Below are 18,418 nucleotides of genomic sequence, written 5' to 3' on the forward strand. Positions count from 1 at the left end.
AATGAACTGCAGGTGTGTCAACTTGATTGCAGCTCCCTGCCTCACCTGCTGGCTGACACACACACCTGCTTGCTGAGACACACACACACACACACACACACACACACACACACACACACACACACTGTTCTGTCCCTCTGCTGTGGTCCTACTTGCTTAGTATTAAAACCCTCAAGAAACTAACACTCCAATTTGACAGAGGACATCACAGGATATCAAAATCCATCCATCCATTGTCATCCACTTTTGCGGGCCGGGTCTCAGAGGCAGCACTCCAGACGTCCCTCTCCTCAGCTCCTTCCTCCAGCTCCTCCTGGAGGACCCTGAGGTGTTCCCAGACCAGATGAGATCTATAATCCCTCCAGTGTGTTCTGGGTCTGCCCCGGGGCCTCCCACCAGCTGGACCAGGAGGATCCTGATCAGATGATGAACCACCTCAACATGAAGGAGCAGCGGCTCTACTCCGAGCTCCCTCCAGATGTCTGACTCCTCCCCCTATCTCTAAGGCTGAGCCCAGACACCCTACAGAGGAAACTCATTTCAGACGCTTGTATCTGTGACCTCATTCTTTCAGTCACTACCCAGAGCTCATGACCATAGGTGAGGGTTGGGACGTAGATGGACCAGGAAATGGAAAGCTTCGCCTTCTGGCTCAGCTCCCTCTGAACCACGACGGTTTGGTGCAGCGCCATCATCACTGCAGATGCTGCACCAAACTGCTGATCCATCTCAGGCTCCATTCTACCCTCACTGTGAACAAGACCCTGAGACAGTTGAACTTTCTTAGCATGCCCGAGCAGAGAGCTGGTAAGTCACTGGCATCTGCTGAAGGCACACAAGCAGCAATCTACAATCCTTACACGAGACACAACTTTGAGAAAAGGAGGCCAGAAATCTGTTCAAGGCCCAACTGTATGTGTCTCATCTGACACAACACGGGACAAGTGTTGTGCAACAAGACGAGGGCGACAACAAAAATGACATGGATGAAATTAAAATGAAACAATAAGGGACGTTATGCAGACAGGCATGCCGACACAAGGATCTCAGACGTGGTTGAAATCACTTCACGTTGGTTTGTCTCAACTTGTCATCTAAGACAGTGTCCAGATACTTATACTGCTGCTCTGCTGCCACCGGCTCCCCCTCATCGCACCAGGAGCAGGAAGGCAGGGCCTCCTCACAAAATCAATGAACTGGTCTTAGACACATTAATGTGGAGGACAGACTGGTCACACCAGTTGACACATTCATCCAGCACTGGACCATGATCATGTTCTGATCCATGAAGAAGACTCTCAATAACAGAGCCGTCCACGTATGTGATTACTCTGACATTCATCTGTGTATAAACAGAACAAAAGAGGAGAGGAAACACATCCCTGAGGGGCTCCAGGAGAAGGACAACGGGAATATTTGAATCATTCAGGTTTGGCCTGACACTAGAAATGTAGATATCTTTCTATCCAGGGTTAATATTTGAAGTTAAAGGTAAATGTTTTGCTGCTTATTTGAGCCACATTTATGTCAAAGGTGCTTTCATCATTCTAACGTGTCTCCTTCATCCCATCAAGTCTTCCCAGCGAGGATGTGAACTGCAGCTGTACCGAAGAGATGCGAGGAAACACAGTGTGTCCTATATTGTTATTCATTCATTCATGTGTCGTCATTCCACCATCTGTGGATTCTGTTTATTCCAATCTAGGTCAGTTATCAATTAAATGATCAATCGATCAGTATCATCCGTGATGTCGTCGCAATGTTTTTGCTAATTCCCGTGAGATGTCACATCATAGACACGTTCAAATTTCTCCAATGATCGGATGTCGTGTGCAAACGCTGCTCAATAAATATGACGCCTACTTGTCAGATGGGCGCAGCTATAATTAAGACCCAAAATTTAATTTCTCTGAAAGGCCACGCCCATCACACCGTGAATCCTGTTAAAAACAAACAAACATACAAACATCATCCAGGTTTGATCATTGTGAACTTTTTTTTTTTGGCATCTCTCTGTGGATCATCACTGAATCAAGCCAATCAAAGGTTCTCAGAAGCCTGGTGATATCTAACCATGGTGCCCGAGCAGCCTGCAGTGCGACGACCTTTCTGATACTGAGGATTATGATTATAATTCATTGGGGCTTTTAACAAATGTGTGACATGGCTTTGACAGCGGGCGGGGCAACATGTCTTGGCCACGGCCTTTAAAGAGCAGGCCCCCCCCCCCCCCCCCCCCCACGGCATGTTTCACAGATATGCACAAAAATCACACGTGTATCACGCCCAGACGCGAGACAAAAAAGTCTCTTGGACCCATGAGCTACACCCAACAGGAAGTCGGCCATTTTGAATTCCGTGGTCATTTTTGGCTTTTCTCACGTGTTGTATTTTCATGAACTGGTCAGATTGTGCAAACTTGACAACTTTGTGGTCACAAGTTATTAAGGGATCTACCTGGCGTCAAAGGGCATGCCCGCTGCAGACCATCAGATTTTGATGTCTCGCCATGAAACATGAAGTTGCCATAACTCAAACCACAACTTTTTATGTCGGGGCTTCAGGACACTTGGATCACTACGGACGAGCAGTATGGAGATATTTTGTGGTTTCAATTATGTGTTTTTGGACGTTTGAATCTGGGGCGCCGTCAGCCTCCATTAGGTGGAGTTGTGTTGCTACCTCCTCTCCCCTTGGATCTCTGCAAGTGATGTGAGGACTCTAAAACTTCACCTGAGCCTCCCTCGGCATATGGGTGAGTAGATAATGGCTGAATTTTCATTTTTGGGTGCACTATCCCTTTAAACACATCCTAAAAGTTTGGGGACACTACAAATGTGGAAACAGGCGTGTCATAACACAAAAGAGAAATTCTTTGTCTAATCATTCCAAAACCTGCAGGATATGTTGAACAATAATAATTTTGAGCCATGTGTTCAAATTATTTTGACACCATTCAACAGGGGGCGCCACCATTTCCCAACACATTGATTTGCCCGACCATTAATCAGTGACAGCTTGTACATCATTAAAGTTGGACATGTTTAATTAAGATGTTAAAACATTTCTTAGTTTAAGTCAATAAATAATCCACATGTAGTTTTTCTTCTTCATAAGTTGTTGTTTAATGACCTTTAATATGAGCGAACTAGACTCAAACCCCGTCTGAAACTTTAAGAAGTTCGTCCAGTCTATCCAAACGTTTTCAAGTTCTTAAAAGCAGCTGGTGCCAACCTCAAACGTTTCGTCTGCGCGTCCTTCGTGGTTGCGTTCCAATCCTCAACCTCTGCAGTCGAGACACGAGCTTTAACCTATTGAGACCTAGTTTCCTTCATGAGGCCTGCAGGTGATGACCGGGCGAATGTGACTCTCACAGGTGCAAAAATAAAAATAAGTTTCCAAAATCAGGTCGCTTAAGAGTTACATACGTTGTCTTTGACGGCTCAGTTAAATAAAAACAGCAGATATAAAATAACTGATGAATCATAAAGGGGAGGAGCCAGCAGCAGCAGCATCATGTAGGTGTCACAGGTTCACGAGCTTCAGCTTGTAATGGTGGATTCTTGTTTGTTTGTTTGTTTGTCTGGCTCAGTTATTGATCTGTAGATCTGGGAAACAAAAAGAAGACTTTAAAAAGTGTAATTTTACGAGATCCACTGGAGTCATGCGAGGGGTCAAGGTTCGGCTCACCACGAGCAGCTGGTCAGAAAAACACTTGTTGACAAACATGAATAAACACAATAATTGTTGTTGTTGAAAGAGCTGAGCCTGAAAACACATTCCTCCAGGACTGTGGTTCAGACTGTCGTCCTGTTGACAGTCTGTGTCTGTCCAACAGTGACACCTAGTGGACGGAAGCAGCACTGAGACGTGTTGTCCATGCAGAGTCTGTCCTCAACAACAAGGACTGTTGAACCTGTGGCGCCTGTTTCACCATGAAGGACTGAACCTGCCAAAATCAGAAAGAAATAAAATCATAAAGACAGAAATGTAGAAATAAAATGTCCAGTTATCAAATAAATAAATAAATAAATATTTATTCCTGTATTTCTTCCCCCATATGATAATGAGGGGGCGTGTCTTGACTATTCAGGCAGCAGCATTTAAAGCAGCACACACCACAGGACTGTGACGAGACTAACAAAGTGTCAGTGGAAGTCCGCCATTTTGAATTTACTTGTGCCACTTCTGTGCGTTTTTGCCCATTTCCAGGGGTCGTACTTTAACGACCTCCTCCTGCAGATTTCACCACATCAGCCTCAGAGCTGGTCTGTCCCATCGAAACAGTTACAAGTTATTCAAATCTTGAGTTTTCGCCAATGCGTGTGACCGTGGGATGACGTCAAAGTTAGGGGTCTTGCCACTAAACAGGAAGTAGTTTATAACTCCAGCATACATGGTCCAATCTTGCCCAAACTTCACAGGATTGATGCCAGTCCCGCCCTGAACACATCTACATGTCAATGATTAGTGATAGATATAGCGCCCCCTACCGGCAACAGGAAACGTCATGTTTTAGACTTTGATGTACATCTCCTACCACGTGGAGCAGATCCACCTCACAAACAGCTGTAAGACCTTGATGACGCTTTATTGTGGAAACTGTGAATTTTCATCAAAGGGCGTCGCCATGATGGGGTGGCGAACGCCAACGTTTCACCAAGACACATCAATATGGCCTTAACTAAAGTGTACGTGGTTCAATCTGCCGACAGTCCAGGCCTGGACATGTGATATGAGTTTCATCAGTGGGCGGGGCTTAATGGCTTGGCCACGCCCTTTAAAGAGCAGCCCCCTCGGCATGTTTCTCTGACATGCACGAAGATGTATCATGTCCAGATGCACACTAAAAGCCCCTTGGACTCATGTATATGAAAACATTCTGTCAGACACACAGCGCCTCCTACTGGCAGCAGAAAGTACGTCTTTTCACACACTTGTCTTCTGATTACCTGAAGTGTACACGCTGTGGTCTGTGCTCATATTTCAGCCAGGATAAATCACACACAGTGTGTGGAGGCTTTATTGTCTTCACAATTTATTGTTTCTTATCTGTGAAATTAAAGTAAATCAAAGCTTTGTTTCCACTGAGGGAAATGGTTTCAGCTCACAGAGACAGACAGGAGGTCATCAAACAGATGTGCTTTTTTAACATATTTTTGTGATGTGTATTAAAATGATAAAACTAGGTGTAAAATATATGTTTAACTAAAAACTAACTGAAGGAAAATTTTGTGCTTTTACAAAACTAAATAAAATTAAATTAAACTTCATGTTGGACTGAAACATCGAGACATGATTTATTATTGATAAAAACAGAATAATATTAATATTCTATAATAAACTTTACTTGAGTGACATGCTGAACTCTGAGGCTTGGTGTCTAAAATAGAAAGCAGAGATTAGAGAAGCAGCTGCAGATGAAATGTGGGTCACAGTTCAAACAACAGAGCTGCTTTATTCTAATAACTTCTGCTGTCTTACATTGAGTCCTGCAGTCCACAGAACAGCAACACAATCCTCTCACGCTCACGTGCACGTTTGTCGGCATGTGAGCGTGCAGCCGAGGTGATGGAGTTTACCATGTATATATATATATATCTATATCTATATACAGTGTGTATACTGTACGTCTGCGACCTGACACCCAGACTGCTGCAGCTCCCACTCCAAACAGCCAAACACGTGCTGAGCTCAATGAAAAGCTGAACCAGCATGTCAGGGTGTCACCTGGCCTCCACCTGGCCTCCACCTGGCCTCTACCTTTCCTCCACCTGGCCTCCACCTTTCCTCCACCTGGCCTCCACCTTTCCTCCACCTGGCCTCCACCTGGCCTCCACCTGGCCTCCAGCTTTCCTCCACCTTTCCTCCACCTGGCCTCCACCTGGCCTCCAGCTTTCCTCCACCTGGCCTCCACCTTTCCTCCACCTGGCCTCCAGCTTTCCTCCACCTGGCCTCCAGCTTTCCTCCATCTGGCCTCCACCTTTCCTCCACCTGGTCTCCACCTGGCCTCCAGCTTTCCTCCACCTGGCCTCCACCTTTCCTCCACCTGGCCTCCACCTGGCCTCCACCTTTCCTCCACCTTTCCTCCACCTGGCCTCCACCTGGCCTCCAGCTTTCCTCCACCTGGCCTCCACCTGGCCTCCACCTTTCCTCCACCTGGCCTCCAGCTTTCCTCCACCTGGCCTCCAGCTTTCCTCCACCTGGCCTCCACCTGGCCTCCACCTTTCCTCCACCTGGCCTCCACCTTTCCTCCACCTGCAAACTGTCACTGCATTTAACGCCAAGAAGACATCAACAAACCTCAAAAGACAAATTCCATGCATGGAAAAGCAGATTTCAAACCACTGTAAAAAATTCAGTTATTGAAACAAAAATCTGAAAATACACATATTGCATCTAGACAGCATGGAGGTGTTGGTAATTTGTTTGTAACAATGATTGATTTGCTCCATAAGCGAAAAACTGATGTTTAACTAGTTGAGCTATGTGCAAAGTGAGAAGCCTCAGATGGTTTCACACTGAAGTATTGACACTGGATCTTTGTGCAAAGTTTGGTTTATTTTCAAGCATGAGAAGGCTGATTTTTTAGCAGAAAAAAGACTTGAAGATGCTGCACAGTGATCAGTCACACTCAGGCAATTTTAAGCAATAAGCTGGAGCACAAGAAGATCATTACATTATAATGTGGATTCTGCACCAGTTGAGGCTTGAATCCTCAACCTCTGGAGCCTAAGACGGTCATCTACTACTCTGAGCTAATTGGCAAGTAGCACCTCAACAGTGGCTTCACAAACTGAGTAAGCTATTCACTGTTGTGTAGGAAAGCAGCCATATGTGCATGGAAAGGCAGATTTCAAACCACTGTAAAAAATTCAGTTATTAAGACAAAAATCTGAAAATACACATATTGCATCTAGACAGTATGGAGATGTTGGTAATTTGTTTGTAACAATGATTGATTTGCTCCATAAGCCCATAATTTGCCACACATCATCTACCATGACTCTAGAATTTTGTCATTTTTTTCATGAACATTGAAGATTTATTTAGCAAGAATTTGCATGTATATGTTTACAGTACCGTTTACAGTCAAACATTTTGATGCACTGTAGGCTCAATTTTTGATAAATCCAAAATCTGAGAAACATAGTTTTTGTAGGACAGTCTGAAGATGCTCTGTAGCAAGTTTGGTGTCAACTAAGCAAAAATTGTGGGAGGAGATAGGTTTAAGAAGTTTTACAGTTTTTGAAAAAAACAGAGTGATGATCATAATTTTTAATAGGTTTAAATGTACAAAAGTTTCTTCAGTATTGGGGCTACAGTTTGATGAAAGTTGTGAAGTTGTAGCACGTATGGTTGATTTGTTATGAATTTTCAAAGTTTTGAACTTTAGACGCTTGCTGTAGCGCCACCATCAGGACTGTTGGCTTGAGTTTACAGCTGAGGATATCTGGCATGAGAATACCTAGGATTACAATAGCCCTGAAGACCCTAAAAAGACAAATAATCATCAAATCAAACACAAAACTACCAGAAAAAGGGAAAAATAGCACAAACAACAGAATTACCTCAAAAGACACTGTAAAAAAAAAAACCTACAAAAAAGACAAATGACAACAAAATCAACAAAACATTACGACAAAACACTTAAAGAGACAAAATTATCACCAAAATGCACAAATTTAACAAAAGAGAAAAACTTACCAAAAATACAAAAAACTAACCACAAAAAAAGACACGATGAGAAAACCAAAGCAACACAACGTCAGTGTGTCGGACGTCTCCTGATCCTCCAGCTGTGAAACACATCAGGCCTCAGACGACACACGACTCCTGCCTGTTGACGACCAGCTTTAGACGGGCGTCCTGCGGAGGTCACAGAGGTCGAGTCTCTCCGGTCTTTTGTCACTGCGTCTAATTAAAGAGGATTCTGTCTGGATCTGGTTACTGATCCACTTTCAGTCCGTGATCTCAGGAACACGTTAACATCTTTGTGTCAGCGTTAAATACTTTGGATCAGATTCATCTATCAGAATAACTCAGTGCGTGTGGACGGCTCATGAGACACATTTATTACACTGTCAGCATGAACACGTCTCTTCATCATTCATTATTATTAGTTATTATTGTCTCAGAGGTGTTTGTGTCAACACACCCACTGGAATCATCTGTCAGTATAAAACAACTCCACACATATCTATAAAGAAAATGTGATATGCACAAAAATATTTTTGCAAAAATGGATCTTCAAATACAGAGATTAAAATAAACATTAAATACTGTTTTGTATTTGTTTTTATTTTTGGAGTTTACAAATCTTTTTTTTTTTTTTTTTGTTTTGAGTTTCCAACCTCTTTTATTTTTTGGAAGTTCAAAGGTTTTGTTAAGTTTTACTCAGACGAGGTGGAGCTGAGCACTTGGAGCAAAGACGTCTTTAATTTGGACAAAAGAGCCGAGAAACAGACGAGTTTCATCGGCCGGACGAAACAAGACGAATTATATAAATATTAAAATAGAATTATATCAGATATGAAATTCTTCCTTCTTGTTTTGTCACGCTGATGAAACTTGTCTGTGACGTCTCTTAATGCTGACAATAATCTGCTGTGTAATAAACCTGTTTACTTGTTGTTGTTAAAAATAAACACTGATCCTGTATCTGTGGCACTGTTCACACCTCATACTGAGTGTGACGTGATGTGATTCAGGTCTGGAAACCGCTCCAGGTCGACCTCTTCGTCCTCCGATAACAGCCGCGGCCTGTTTCCCAGCGTGCCTCTGTCCAGCTGGGTCACCCTCAGAAACATGAGACAGGAACTATTCCTGTCGTCTCGCCGCCTGCGTTTACACCAACAGACGACTAAGTAAGGCCAGGAGGCGTTCACTGACACCGGTAAATATAGGAGAACATGTGCACGGCTAAAAACAGCCCCCGACAGATGACAAGGACAAAACATCAATCCAATCAAACTTTATTCACACCTCAAAGTCACAGACGTTTTCACTGTCACAAACACAGGAAATATAAACTTTGTCGAGCGCCACGACGAAACATTCAACATTACAAAAGTATAAAAAGTCAAATACAAAATGGACTCCGTTTCCTCCGCACGTCCCTGAAGTTCCTGAAAAAGCAGCAGCTCCCTGTCATTACTCTGTCGGCCTCCCGGTCTCCGTCCGACCACGACCCGTGCCATCAGCAACTCTCCTTCCTGTCGTTGCTCTCTGTCAGGCTCTGGATTTAGACCAGGACGCCGTCTTCGTCCTTCATCATGAAACTGTCCTCGCCAACTTTCACTCTCTGCCAGCGTCCTGGTCTACGTCCTCGCCGCCCTGTCTGAAGTCCATGCAGGTGAGTAGCGCCTCCACCTGCTGGGTGTCCACGCTCAGGTGCTCCATGCTCTCGTACCCCGGCTCGGGCCCCTGCAGCTGCGCCGCCACGGTTGCCTGCCGCGCCTCCTCCTGCAGCTGCTTGGCAGCGAGCAGGAACTCAGCGGCGCCGCAGGCCTGCAGGCTCTGCGTCAGCTTCTCCTGCAACTGGTTGCTGAGCTGCAGCTGCTGCTTGTGCTGCTCCGCCAGCGTCCTGAGCACCGTCACTTTGCTCTGCTCCTCGCGGTCGATTTGCTCCAGCAGCTCGCCTTTACGCTCCTCCAGGATGGCGTACAGCAAGTCGAAGCTCTCGCCCAGCCGCCTCCGCTGCAGCTCTCCGTTCTCCTGGATCAGCTTGCACGTGTCGTCCATTTGAGCCATGACGGCCTGGACGCAGCTGTTTGCGGCGGCGAGCACCTCCACGGCAGAACGCAGCTCGTTCTTCTGGCTCTGGTAGACGGCGTGCAGCGGTGACACCTCGCAGTCCTTGTGCTGTCCGAACACCTTGCACATGGAGCAGGTGGGCGTCTGGCAGCTGACGCAGTAGATGTTGATGCGTTCGTCCTCGTGCTCCTTACACCGGGGCTCCTTGGCGTCTTTGTCCTTCAGCGGCGGGTCCTCGCCGTCACCCGTCTTGCTCTCCTGCTGCTGCTTGTAGATGTCGATGATGTTCTCCACCAGGAGATTCCTCTGCAGCCCGTACACGCCGTGCCGGTCCAAGACCACCTCGAAGCGGCAGGTGGGGCAGCGGAAGGTTCCCCCGGAGAAATGGTAGGGGTTCCTGGACTCGTAGAGGTCGTTGGCGCAGCCGCGGCACAGGTTGTGTTGGCACGGCAGGATCACCACCGGCTTGGTGAACATGTCCAGGCAGATGGGACAGCTCAGCTGCTTCTCCAGACTCTCCATGGCGCTGACGGGACGCACCACCTGACCCGTCTGAATATCCATCGTCTTCTTCTTCTTCTGCTGTTCCTGTCGGCTAGCACACACACTCTGTGTCTCTTCCTCTGTGGTTTATTTCTGTCTGCCGCCGTCAGAGCTCCTCCGCCCTTTATACCCCCGGGGACACCCCCCCCACCCCCACCCCCCTCACCAGCCGCCGGCTGTTTGTGTCACTGGTTCTGAAATAGACTCCCAGCAGCCCCTCCTGCTGCTGCACATGCCTTACTGAGGACCAGACCCCGCCCCCTCACTCAACGGCGACCGCAGCCCCCCACCCCCCCCCCCCCCCTCCTATGAGCCCCCCCCCGACAACATGTTGTATGAAGTCTGTTTACATGTTTACAGTCATGTCAACAACACAATGTAAACAACGATCAACCTGAACTGTCTGCTCGACCTTTGACCTCTATGTGTGCTTTTTGTGTGTGTGTGTGTGTGCGTGTTACACAACAGCAGCAGTGTGTCTGTAAACACTTGGTCATGTGGAGGACATAAGGTTGTGCAACTTCATAGAAAACTGCAACAAGAGAAAGGACAAACTGAACTGAACAACGTCATCAACATCTGAGCAACATGGTCAACAACATCTGAGCAACATGATCAAAAACATCTGAACAACGTCATCAACATCTGAGCAACATCTTCAACAACATCTGAGCAACATCTTCAACAACATCTGAGCAGCATCTTCAGCAACATCTGAGCAACATGATCAACAACATCTGAGCAACATCTTCAACATCTGAGCAGCATCTTCAGCAACATCTGAGCAACATGATCAACAACATGAGAGCAACATGATCAACAACATCTGAGAAACATGATCAACAACATCTGAGCAACATCTTCAACAACATCTGAGCAACATGATCAACAAAATCTGAGCAACATCTTCAACAACATCTGAGCAACATGATCAACAACATCTGAGCAACATCTTCAACAACATCTGAGCAACATGATCAACAACATCTGAGCAACATCTTCAACAGCATCTGAGCAACATGATCAACAACATCTGAGCAACATGGTCAACAACATCTGAGCAACATGATCAACAACATCTGAGCAACATCTTCAACAACATCTGAGCAACGTTATCAACATCTGAGCAACATGGTCAACAACATCTGAGCAACATCATCAACGACATCTGAGCAACATGGTCAACAACATCTGAGCAACGTTATCAACATCTGAGCAACATGGTCAACAACATCTGAGCAACATGATCAACATCTGAGCAACATGATCAACAACATCTGAGCAACATTTTCAACAACATCTGAGCAACATCTTCAACAATATCTGAGCAACATGGTCAACAACATCTGAGCAACATCATCAATGACATCTGAGCAACATGGTCAACAACATCTGAGCAACGTTATCAACATCTGAGCAACATGGTCAACAACATCTGAGCAACATGATCAACATCTGAGCAGCATGATCAACAACATCTGAGCAACATGGTCAACAACATCTGAGCAACATGATCAACATCTGAGCAACATGATCAACAACATCTGAGCAACATGGTCAACAACATCTGAGCAACATGATCAACAACATCTGAGCAACATGGTCAACAACATCTGACGCACCCCCATGATGCACCTGTGTGTGAGCCTCACATGATGTCACAGGAAGTTCAGTTTCAGGTTTCAGCTCTCAAACACACTGAAGGATTACATCACTGAGACAGAGCTGTAAATGATCTTTAACCTTTCACACACACCCACACACACCCACACACACACACACACACATTGTCTCCGTTCGTCCATACTCAGTTACAGTCAGAGCACTCAGTTACAGTCAGAGTACTCAGTTACAGTCAGAGTACTCAGTTACAGTCAGAGCACTCAGTTACAGTCAGAGTACTCAGTTACAGTCAGAGTACTCTGTAAACGTCCCTTCGGTCTGATTGGTGCATTGAAACTTTTATTTTGGAAACAGGAAGTGAGACCTTGAGACAGAGCAGAAGGAAGTCACAGCCAATGAGACGTCTGAACTCCAGGTAACCATGGAGACAGCATCTGAGGGTGGTGACAGTAAACACAGAGGTCAAAGGTCAACAGAGAGCTGAGCTGGTTCTTCTTCTGTGGTGTTTGACTGCAGCGAGGTCACAGCTCACAGCTCACAGCTCAGTCGTTTCTGTTCAAACCAAACCTTAGTTTTTAAACTGCTCTTGTCTCTGAGCTCTGAGTCTTCTGTCCCTCGGGCCCCCAGCTGGCCCCCCCAGCTGGCCCCCCCAGCTGGCCCCCCCAGCTGGCCCCCCAGGCCCCTCCTCTCTGTGTGCGTGCCCTTTAATCTTTGCTCAGAGGTGTGTTTGACGGTCTGGACTCAGCTGAGGAATGAGGGTCGTCAAAAGTAAACATGTCCCAACACGTGTCCTCGCCCGAGCTGAACCAGGATCAGTCTCACTGATGATGATGATGATGATGATGATGATGGTGATGATGATGATGATGGTGGTGGTGTCTCCCTCTCTGCCTGCAGGTGAACCCGCCCATCCTTTGGTGTCAGGGTTGTGAGTCAGAGTGGCGCCTCTGTGCGACCGCACAGCTCTGTGATTGAGCCTGTCACACCTGCAGCTGATGACATCACACAGGTAAACAGTCAATCATCCACGACCACCTGTGAGGACGCAGAGACAGACTTTACTGCTCACACTGAAGCTGTCTGTCTGCCTGCCTGCCTGCCTGCCCGTCCGTCCGTCCGTCCGTCTGTCCGTCTGCCTGCCTGTCACAAACTTCATCAATAATCAATAGTAATAAATGATCAGATGTTGTCTCATCAGCAGAGCGTCCGTCTGTCCTGACTTCTTCTTCTCTTCATCATATTTTGTCTATAAACACGTGACATCGTCTCGTTTGAGGACACTGGACTTTATTAACCTGACTGGGACACATCAACAGGAAACATCTTCATCACTAAACAGGAAACATCTTCATCACTACACAGGAAACATCTTCATCACCAAACAGGAAACATCTTCATCACTAAACAGGAAACATCTTCATCACTACACAGGAAACATCTTCATCACTAAACAGGAAACATCTTCATCACTACACAGGAAACATCTTCATCACCAAACAGGAAACATCTTCATCACTACACAGGAAACATCTTCATCACCAAACAGGAAACATCTTCATCACTAAACAGGAAACATCTTCATCACCGAACAGGAAACATCTTCATCACCAAACAGGAAACATCTTCATCACCAAACAGGAAACATCTTCATCACTAAACAGGAAACATCTTCATCACCAAACAGGAAACATCTTCATCACTAAACAGGAAACAGTAAATATATTCACAGAATATAAAGCGGACACGTTGAAGGTATAAACTCTGTTTCCCTGCAGAGACTCAGAGGCCCCTCTGATGGTGAGACAGGTCAGGTGACAAAAGTTCCCAAGTCTTGAAAGGTTTTAACAGGTCATACAAAGTATTACTGAGTCTAATGAAGTTTTTACAAGTCGTATTCTCAAGTCTTGAGAAGTTTTTACAAGTCATACGAATTATTCCTGAGTCTTGCAAAGTTTGTCCAAGTCAAGTATTCACGAGTCTTGTAAACTCTCTAAAAGTCTTTAAAAAGTCTTGTCAAGTCATACAAAATATTCCTAAGTCCTGAGAAGTTTTTCCAAGTCACACTAAGCACTCGTAAGTCTTAAGACGTTTTAACAAGTCATACAAAGTATTCCTAAGTCTTGAGAAGTTCTTCCGAGTGATACAGGGTTCCTAAATCTTGCAATCTTTGCAAGTCTTGAAAAGTGCTTCCAAGTCATACAAAGTATTCCTAAGTCTTGAGAAGTTTTTACAGGTCACACAAAGTATTCACAAGTCCTGAAAAGTCTTTACAAAGCACTCCCAAGTCTTGAGAAGTTTTTCAGAGTCGTGCTTAGTGTTCTTAAGTCTTTAATAAAATCTTACTAGACAAATGTAGTGTTGTAAATAAGTGCAACATTCCCAAGGGAAGTGTTACTCCAAATTCTGGAAAAGTTTTTATTTCAGAGTCATAGAAAGTCATAGAAAGTGGACTTTCATATCAGGAGACTTGTCCACAGACCATCATGGTGTTGGACCATCGAGGCTCGTGGTCCAAGCTCGAGAGGATCGTAGCTGCCAGGAGCAGGTACAGGGAGTGTTTAGAAAGTCTTAAGAAGCATTTGCAAGAACTAAGAAGTGTTCCTAAGTCTTAATCGAGGTCACATTGGGACCACGGTCAGCTTCCACCGTGTACTCAGTCTCATCTTATCTTATCTTATCTGAGACGTATTCGAGGCAGGCGGTACTTCCTGTTAAGGAAGCTGTTGCGAGGGATCACCGCCTTCAGGAGCAAACAAAAGAAGCATTAGTAAGTTCTGAAAAGTGTTAGTGAGTCTTCAAATTTCTAGGTCTTGATGAGTTCACATTGGGTTGCTATTGTCCATCATAACCGCAGAGTACTCCGTCTCAGAGGCGTGTGAGCCGTCTATGAGCCTGGCAAGCCCCGTCTTGGTGGAATACTTGAAGATGAAGGCCTTCATGAGGTCGTAGCGGTAGTTCCTGTTGAGGAAGTTGTAGAGGATGGGGTTGATGCAGCAGTGGACCAGCGAGAAGCACTGTGTCAGGTGCAGCGCCACGTCCAGGAAGTTCTCCAGCCGGCAGCTGAATGGCAGGATGTTGAGCAGTGACAGCGTGTCCAGCAGGAGGACAGCGTGGAATGGTAGCCAGCACACCAGGAAGACCACAATGTAAGAGAGGATGATGCGGCGGCTGATGCGGCGCTCCTGGTCCGAGCTGGGGGGAATCACCGCCACCAGGAGTAGGTAGAAGATGGCAATGATGGGGAAAGGGATGGCAAAGCCGAGCACGATGAAGCTCAGCTGAACACCTACCATCCACTCCCGAGGGTTTTCAGGCGGGTACACTGGCCGACAGATGGCCCCATCATGGTGAGACGACTTGACCGCCTGCAGGAAGTAGGTGTCAGGGATGGAGGCCACCAGCGCCAGCAGCCAAACAAGGACGCAGATCAGCCGCCGCACCACCTTCTTCCTTCGGCTGTCGGGGGCGCCTGCAAACAGCGTGACAGACAGGTAGCGGTCCACACTCATGCAGGTGAGGAAGAAGATGCTGCTGAAGAGGTTGACACTGAAGACCAGGTGAGTGAGTTTACAGACGGCCTCTCCAAACGACCAGCGCCCGTCCTGCAGCAGTGACGTCACCCACACCGGCAGCGTGGCCACGGCGCACAGGTCAGCTACAGCCAGGTTCAGGATGTACAGGTGAGTCTCATAGCGGTTCTGGTTGGAGCGAAGGTTGACCCACACCACCAGGGCGTTGGCGGCAAGGCCCACCAGGAAGATGAAAATGTAGAAGACGGAGAGGATGTGGAGGAAGGAGGCGTGGCTGATGGCACCTGAACACAGCAGCGCCTCCACATGGGACAGATTGTCGTGGTCGGCGGCGGTCAGGTTTAGCTCCTCCCACAGCTCCATGAGCTCTGTGAGGTCGTTGGTGCTCAGACTCATGATGATGAGGTCACACCTGGTAAACAGGAAGACAGCAACTGTTAGTGACGCCCTCTTCTTGATCACACCCACAGGTCATAAATACCGGGCCCTGTTAAAGAGACCAGACAGACAGACAGGTGGACACACAGACACACAGACAGACAGACAGACAGACACACAGACAGACAGACAGACAGACAGACAGACAGGTGGACACACAGACACACAGACAGACAGACAGACAGACACACAGACAGACGGACACACAGACAGACAGACAGACAGACAGGTGGACACACAGACAGACAGACAGGTGGACACACAGACACACAGACAGACAGACAGATAGACAGACAGGTGGACACACAGACATACAGACAGACGGATGGACAGATGTGTGGAGGTCAAACAATCCAGACGTCATTAAAAACTGGACCACTTTGAACTGATGGGAAACGCTGACGGAACAATAACGTCTGTGTGATCACAGATCAATACTGAGAGCTCAGCTCTGCAGAGGTTCACACTGAGGACATCAATCTGATCTGAACACCAACAAAGAAGAAGCTGTTTCAACTTCCTGTTCTCAGATTTCAGAAACAAAAACATCGATAACAATAACGTGAATAGTTTTAAAAGTGATAAACGTACTCTGACGAGAAGCTTGTGCTCCCTGCCAAAATGCCCTGAACCATCTGTGTGTGCGGAGGAGGAGGAGGAGGAGGAGGAGGAGGAGCAAAACAAAAGAGTTTTATTGGACCTTCAGCTGAAAATAAAATCTCAACAGGGGACTTCAAGCTGAAAGGTCACGACCTTCAAATTAAAAGTTTACTGCCGAGCTGAAACAATGAGACAATCAGTGGTTCAGCCAGAGGACAGAAAACACGTGAAGAAGAGTTCAGAGTGTCGAAACATTTTCTAAATATCTCGTTATAATACAGGAAATCTTTATTTTACTGAGTCTGAGACGCTCCAAATGCTCCGAGTTTGTAACTCATGAACATCGTCTCCATTAAACCAGTTTGTCTGCAGCTCGTTCCAGATGTTTCACGAAGAGTTAAATATCCACAAACACACTTTAAAACAAAGAAATGTGTGACGTCATCACATCATGAGAACATGAAGAGGTGAAATGTTTTAGTTTGGACTCAGAGCTCAGACACACGGTGAAACCAGAGTTCCCAGTCAATGTGAAACCCCACACAGAGGCTCCTGAACGCACCATCAAAACCCCATAAACCACCAAAGTGCACTTTGCACTTCGACTCGCCGAACTCCGTTAAAAACTCCCCAGAGTTAAGGATTCTTACATCGGTCACGGCCATTCACGCGTCACAGCACAAGAATTAAAGTGTACAAGTATAAACACGACTCTCTCCTTGATCACATGTCACACCCAGTGACGGCGTGTTTCCACTGAAATACGTCACTTTTAGAACCAGCTTCGCGTTTATTTTAAGTCCTCCTAAATTCGCCGCCGCGGGCTGTTTGAAGGAGCATTGATCAACTTAGATTTCAGTGAAATCAAGTGTTTGGTGTAGCACGTGCACGCCGAACACATCTGAGGACATCAAAGGTTACGGGTGACGTATAAAGGTTTTATTCTGCAGAGTGCGCAGTTTGAGGAAACGTCACAATTTAAGAAGTGACACATTTTTAAAGGGAGGCTGGAATTACGTCACATCTCGATCGGCTCTGGGTAGTTTGTTTTAAAAGTTTGAAAAGTTAGACATTTGTTGTTGTTGTTGTTGTTGTTGTTATATTCCGTTATAAGACCCTGACACTGGGGAAGTGGAGCAGTTTATAAGACATGTGTTACACCTTGATGACCAACATGACGCAGGTTGCAGCTCGGCTCATGTCTCAGACTTCATACAAATGTTCCGTCCACTAAAGTCCCGTTTTTAACTCAGGCTGCAGGAGGTGATGTAATAACGACGTCCCTGTGGAGCTGAACTGAAGCTGAGGTTTCTCTGAGATGAAGAGGTATGTGTCAGCGGACCATGAGCCGAACACACCCCGGGACATCACTGATCAATAACAACATGTTATATGTCTCCTGCTGCTCCGTGTGCGCGTGCCAGTCTGTGAAAACTTGAGAAATGACGTATTTCCAAATGGAGTCTGGGCTGAGGTCTGTGACCTGCAGCAGAGACATGAGACACTGCATTCATTCACTGTGCAAAGAGTTTCAAGACTTACGGGTCCAGCAGGAGGGTCTGAGTCCGGGTCCTGAGGCGGGTCAGAGTCCTGTGAGTCCGGCGGACTGAGTGTGACGAAGACTGAGTGCTGCTGCACTTTAATCAGCAGCAGCAGAAGAAGAAACGCCCACAGACACGCAGCTCTGCGTGATTTACTGCGGGATGTTTCTGCTGAGAGCGGCACAGCTGGGAGGAGGAAGAGGAGGATGATGAAGAGGAGGAAGAGGAGGATGATGAAGAGGAGGAAGAGGAGGATGATGAAGAGGAGAAAACAGACTGAAGGAAAAGTTTATTTTATATATTTATAATAAAATATAATAAGTCAGAATTTTATGTTGGAAAAGTCGTAATTCAGGTTAAATTATTATTAATAATAAAAACATAATT

The 18,418-nt window shown here is 46.2% G+C and overlaps 1 protein-coding gene and 1 pseudogene across 2 annotated transcripts; both read right to left on the reverse strand.

Moving 5' to 3' along the window:
- Nucleotides 1–8,959: 8,959 nt before the first annotated feature.
- Nucleotides 8,960–10,457, reverse strand: LOC117249979 (E3 ubiquitin-protein ligase TRIM63 pseudogene; annotated as a pseudogene). Its single transcript, XR_013490474.1, has one exon. The product of XR_013490474.1 is annotated as an E3 ubiquitin-protein ligase TRIM63 pseudogene (transcript).
- Nucleotides 10,458–13,192: 2,735 nt separating this feature from the next.
- Nucleotides 13,193–18,392, reverse strand: ackr3b (atypical chemokine receptor 3b). Its single transcript, XM_033615912.2, has 2 exons — nt 18,033–18,392; nt 13,193–15,864 (listed from the first exon to the last, which is right to left on the reverse strand). Exon 2 carries the CDS (start codon nt 15,846–15,848, stop codon nt 14,742–14,744), a length of 1,107 nt encoding a protein of 368 aa, XP_033471803.1. The 5' UTR covers nt 15,849–15,864; nt 18,033–18,392; the 3' UTR covers nt 13,193–14,741.
- Between the last annotated feature and the right edge of the window lie 26 nt (nt 18,393–18,418).

Source organism: Epinephelus lanceolatus, chromosome 24, assembly GCF_041903045.1.
Source record: "Epinephelus lanceolatus isolate andai-2023 chromosome 24, ASM4190304v1, whole genome shotgun sequence".
Classification (NCBI taxonomy): domain Eukaryota; kingdom Metazoa; phylum Chordata; class Actinopteri; order Perciformes; family Serranidae; genus Epinephelus; species Epinephelus lanceolatus.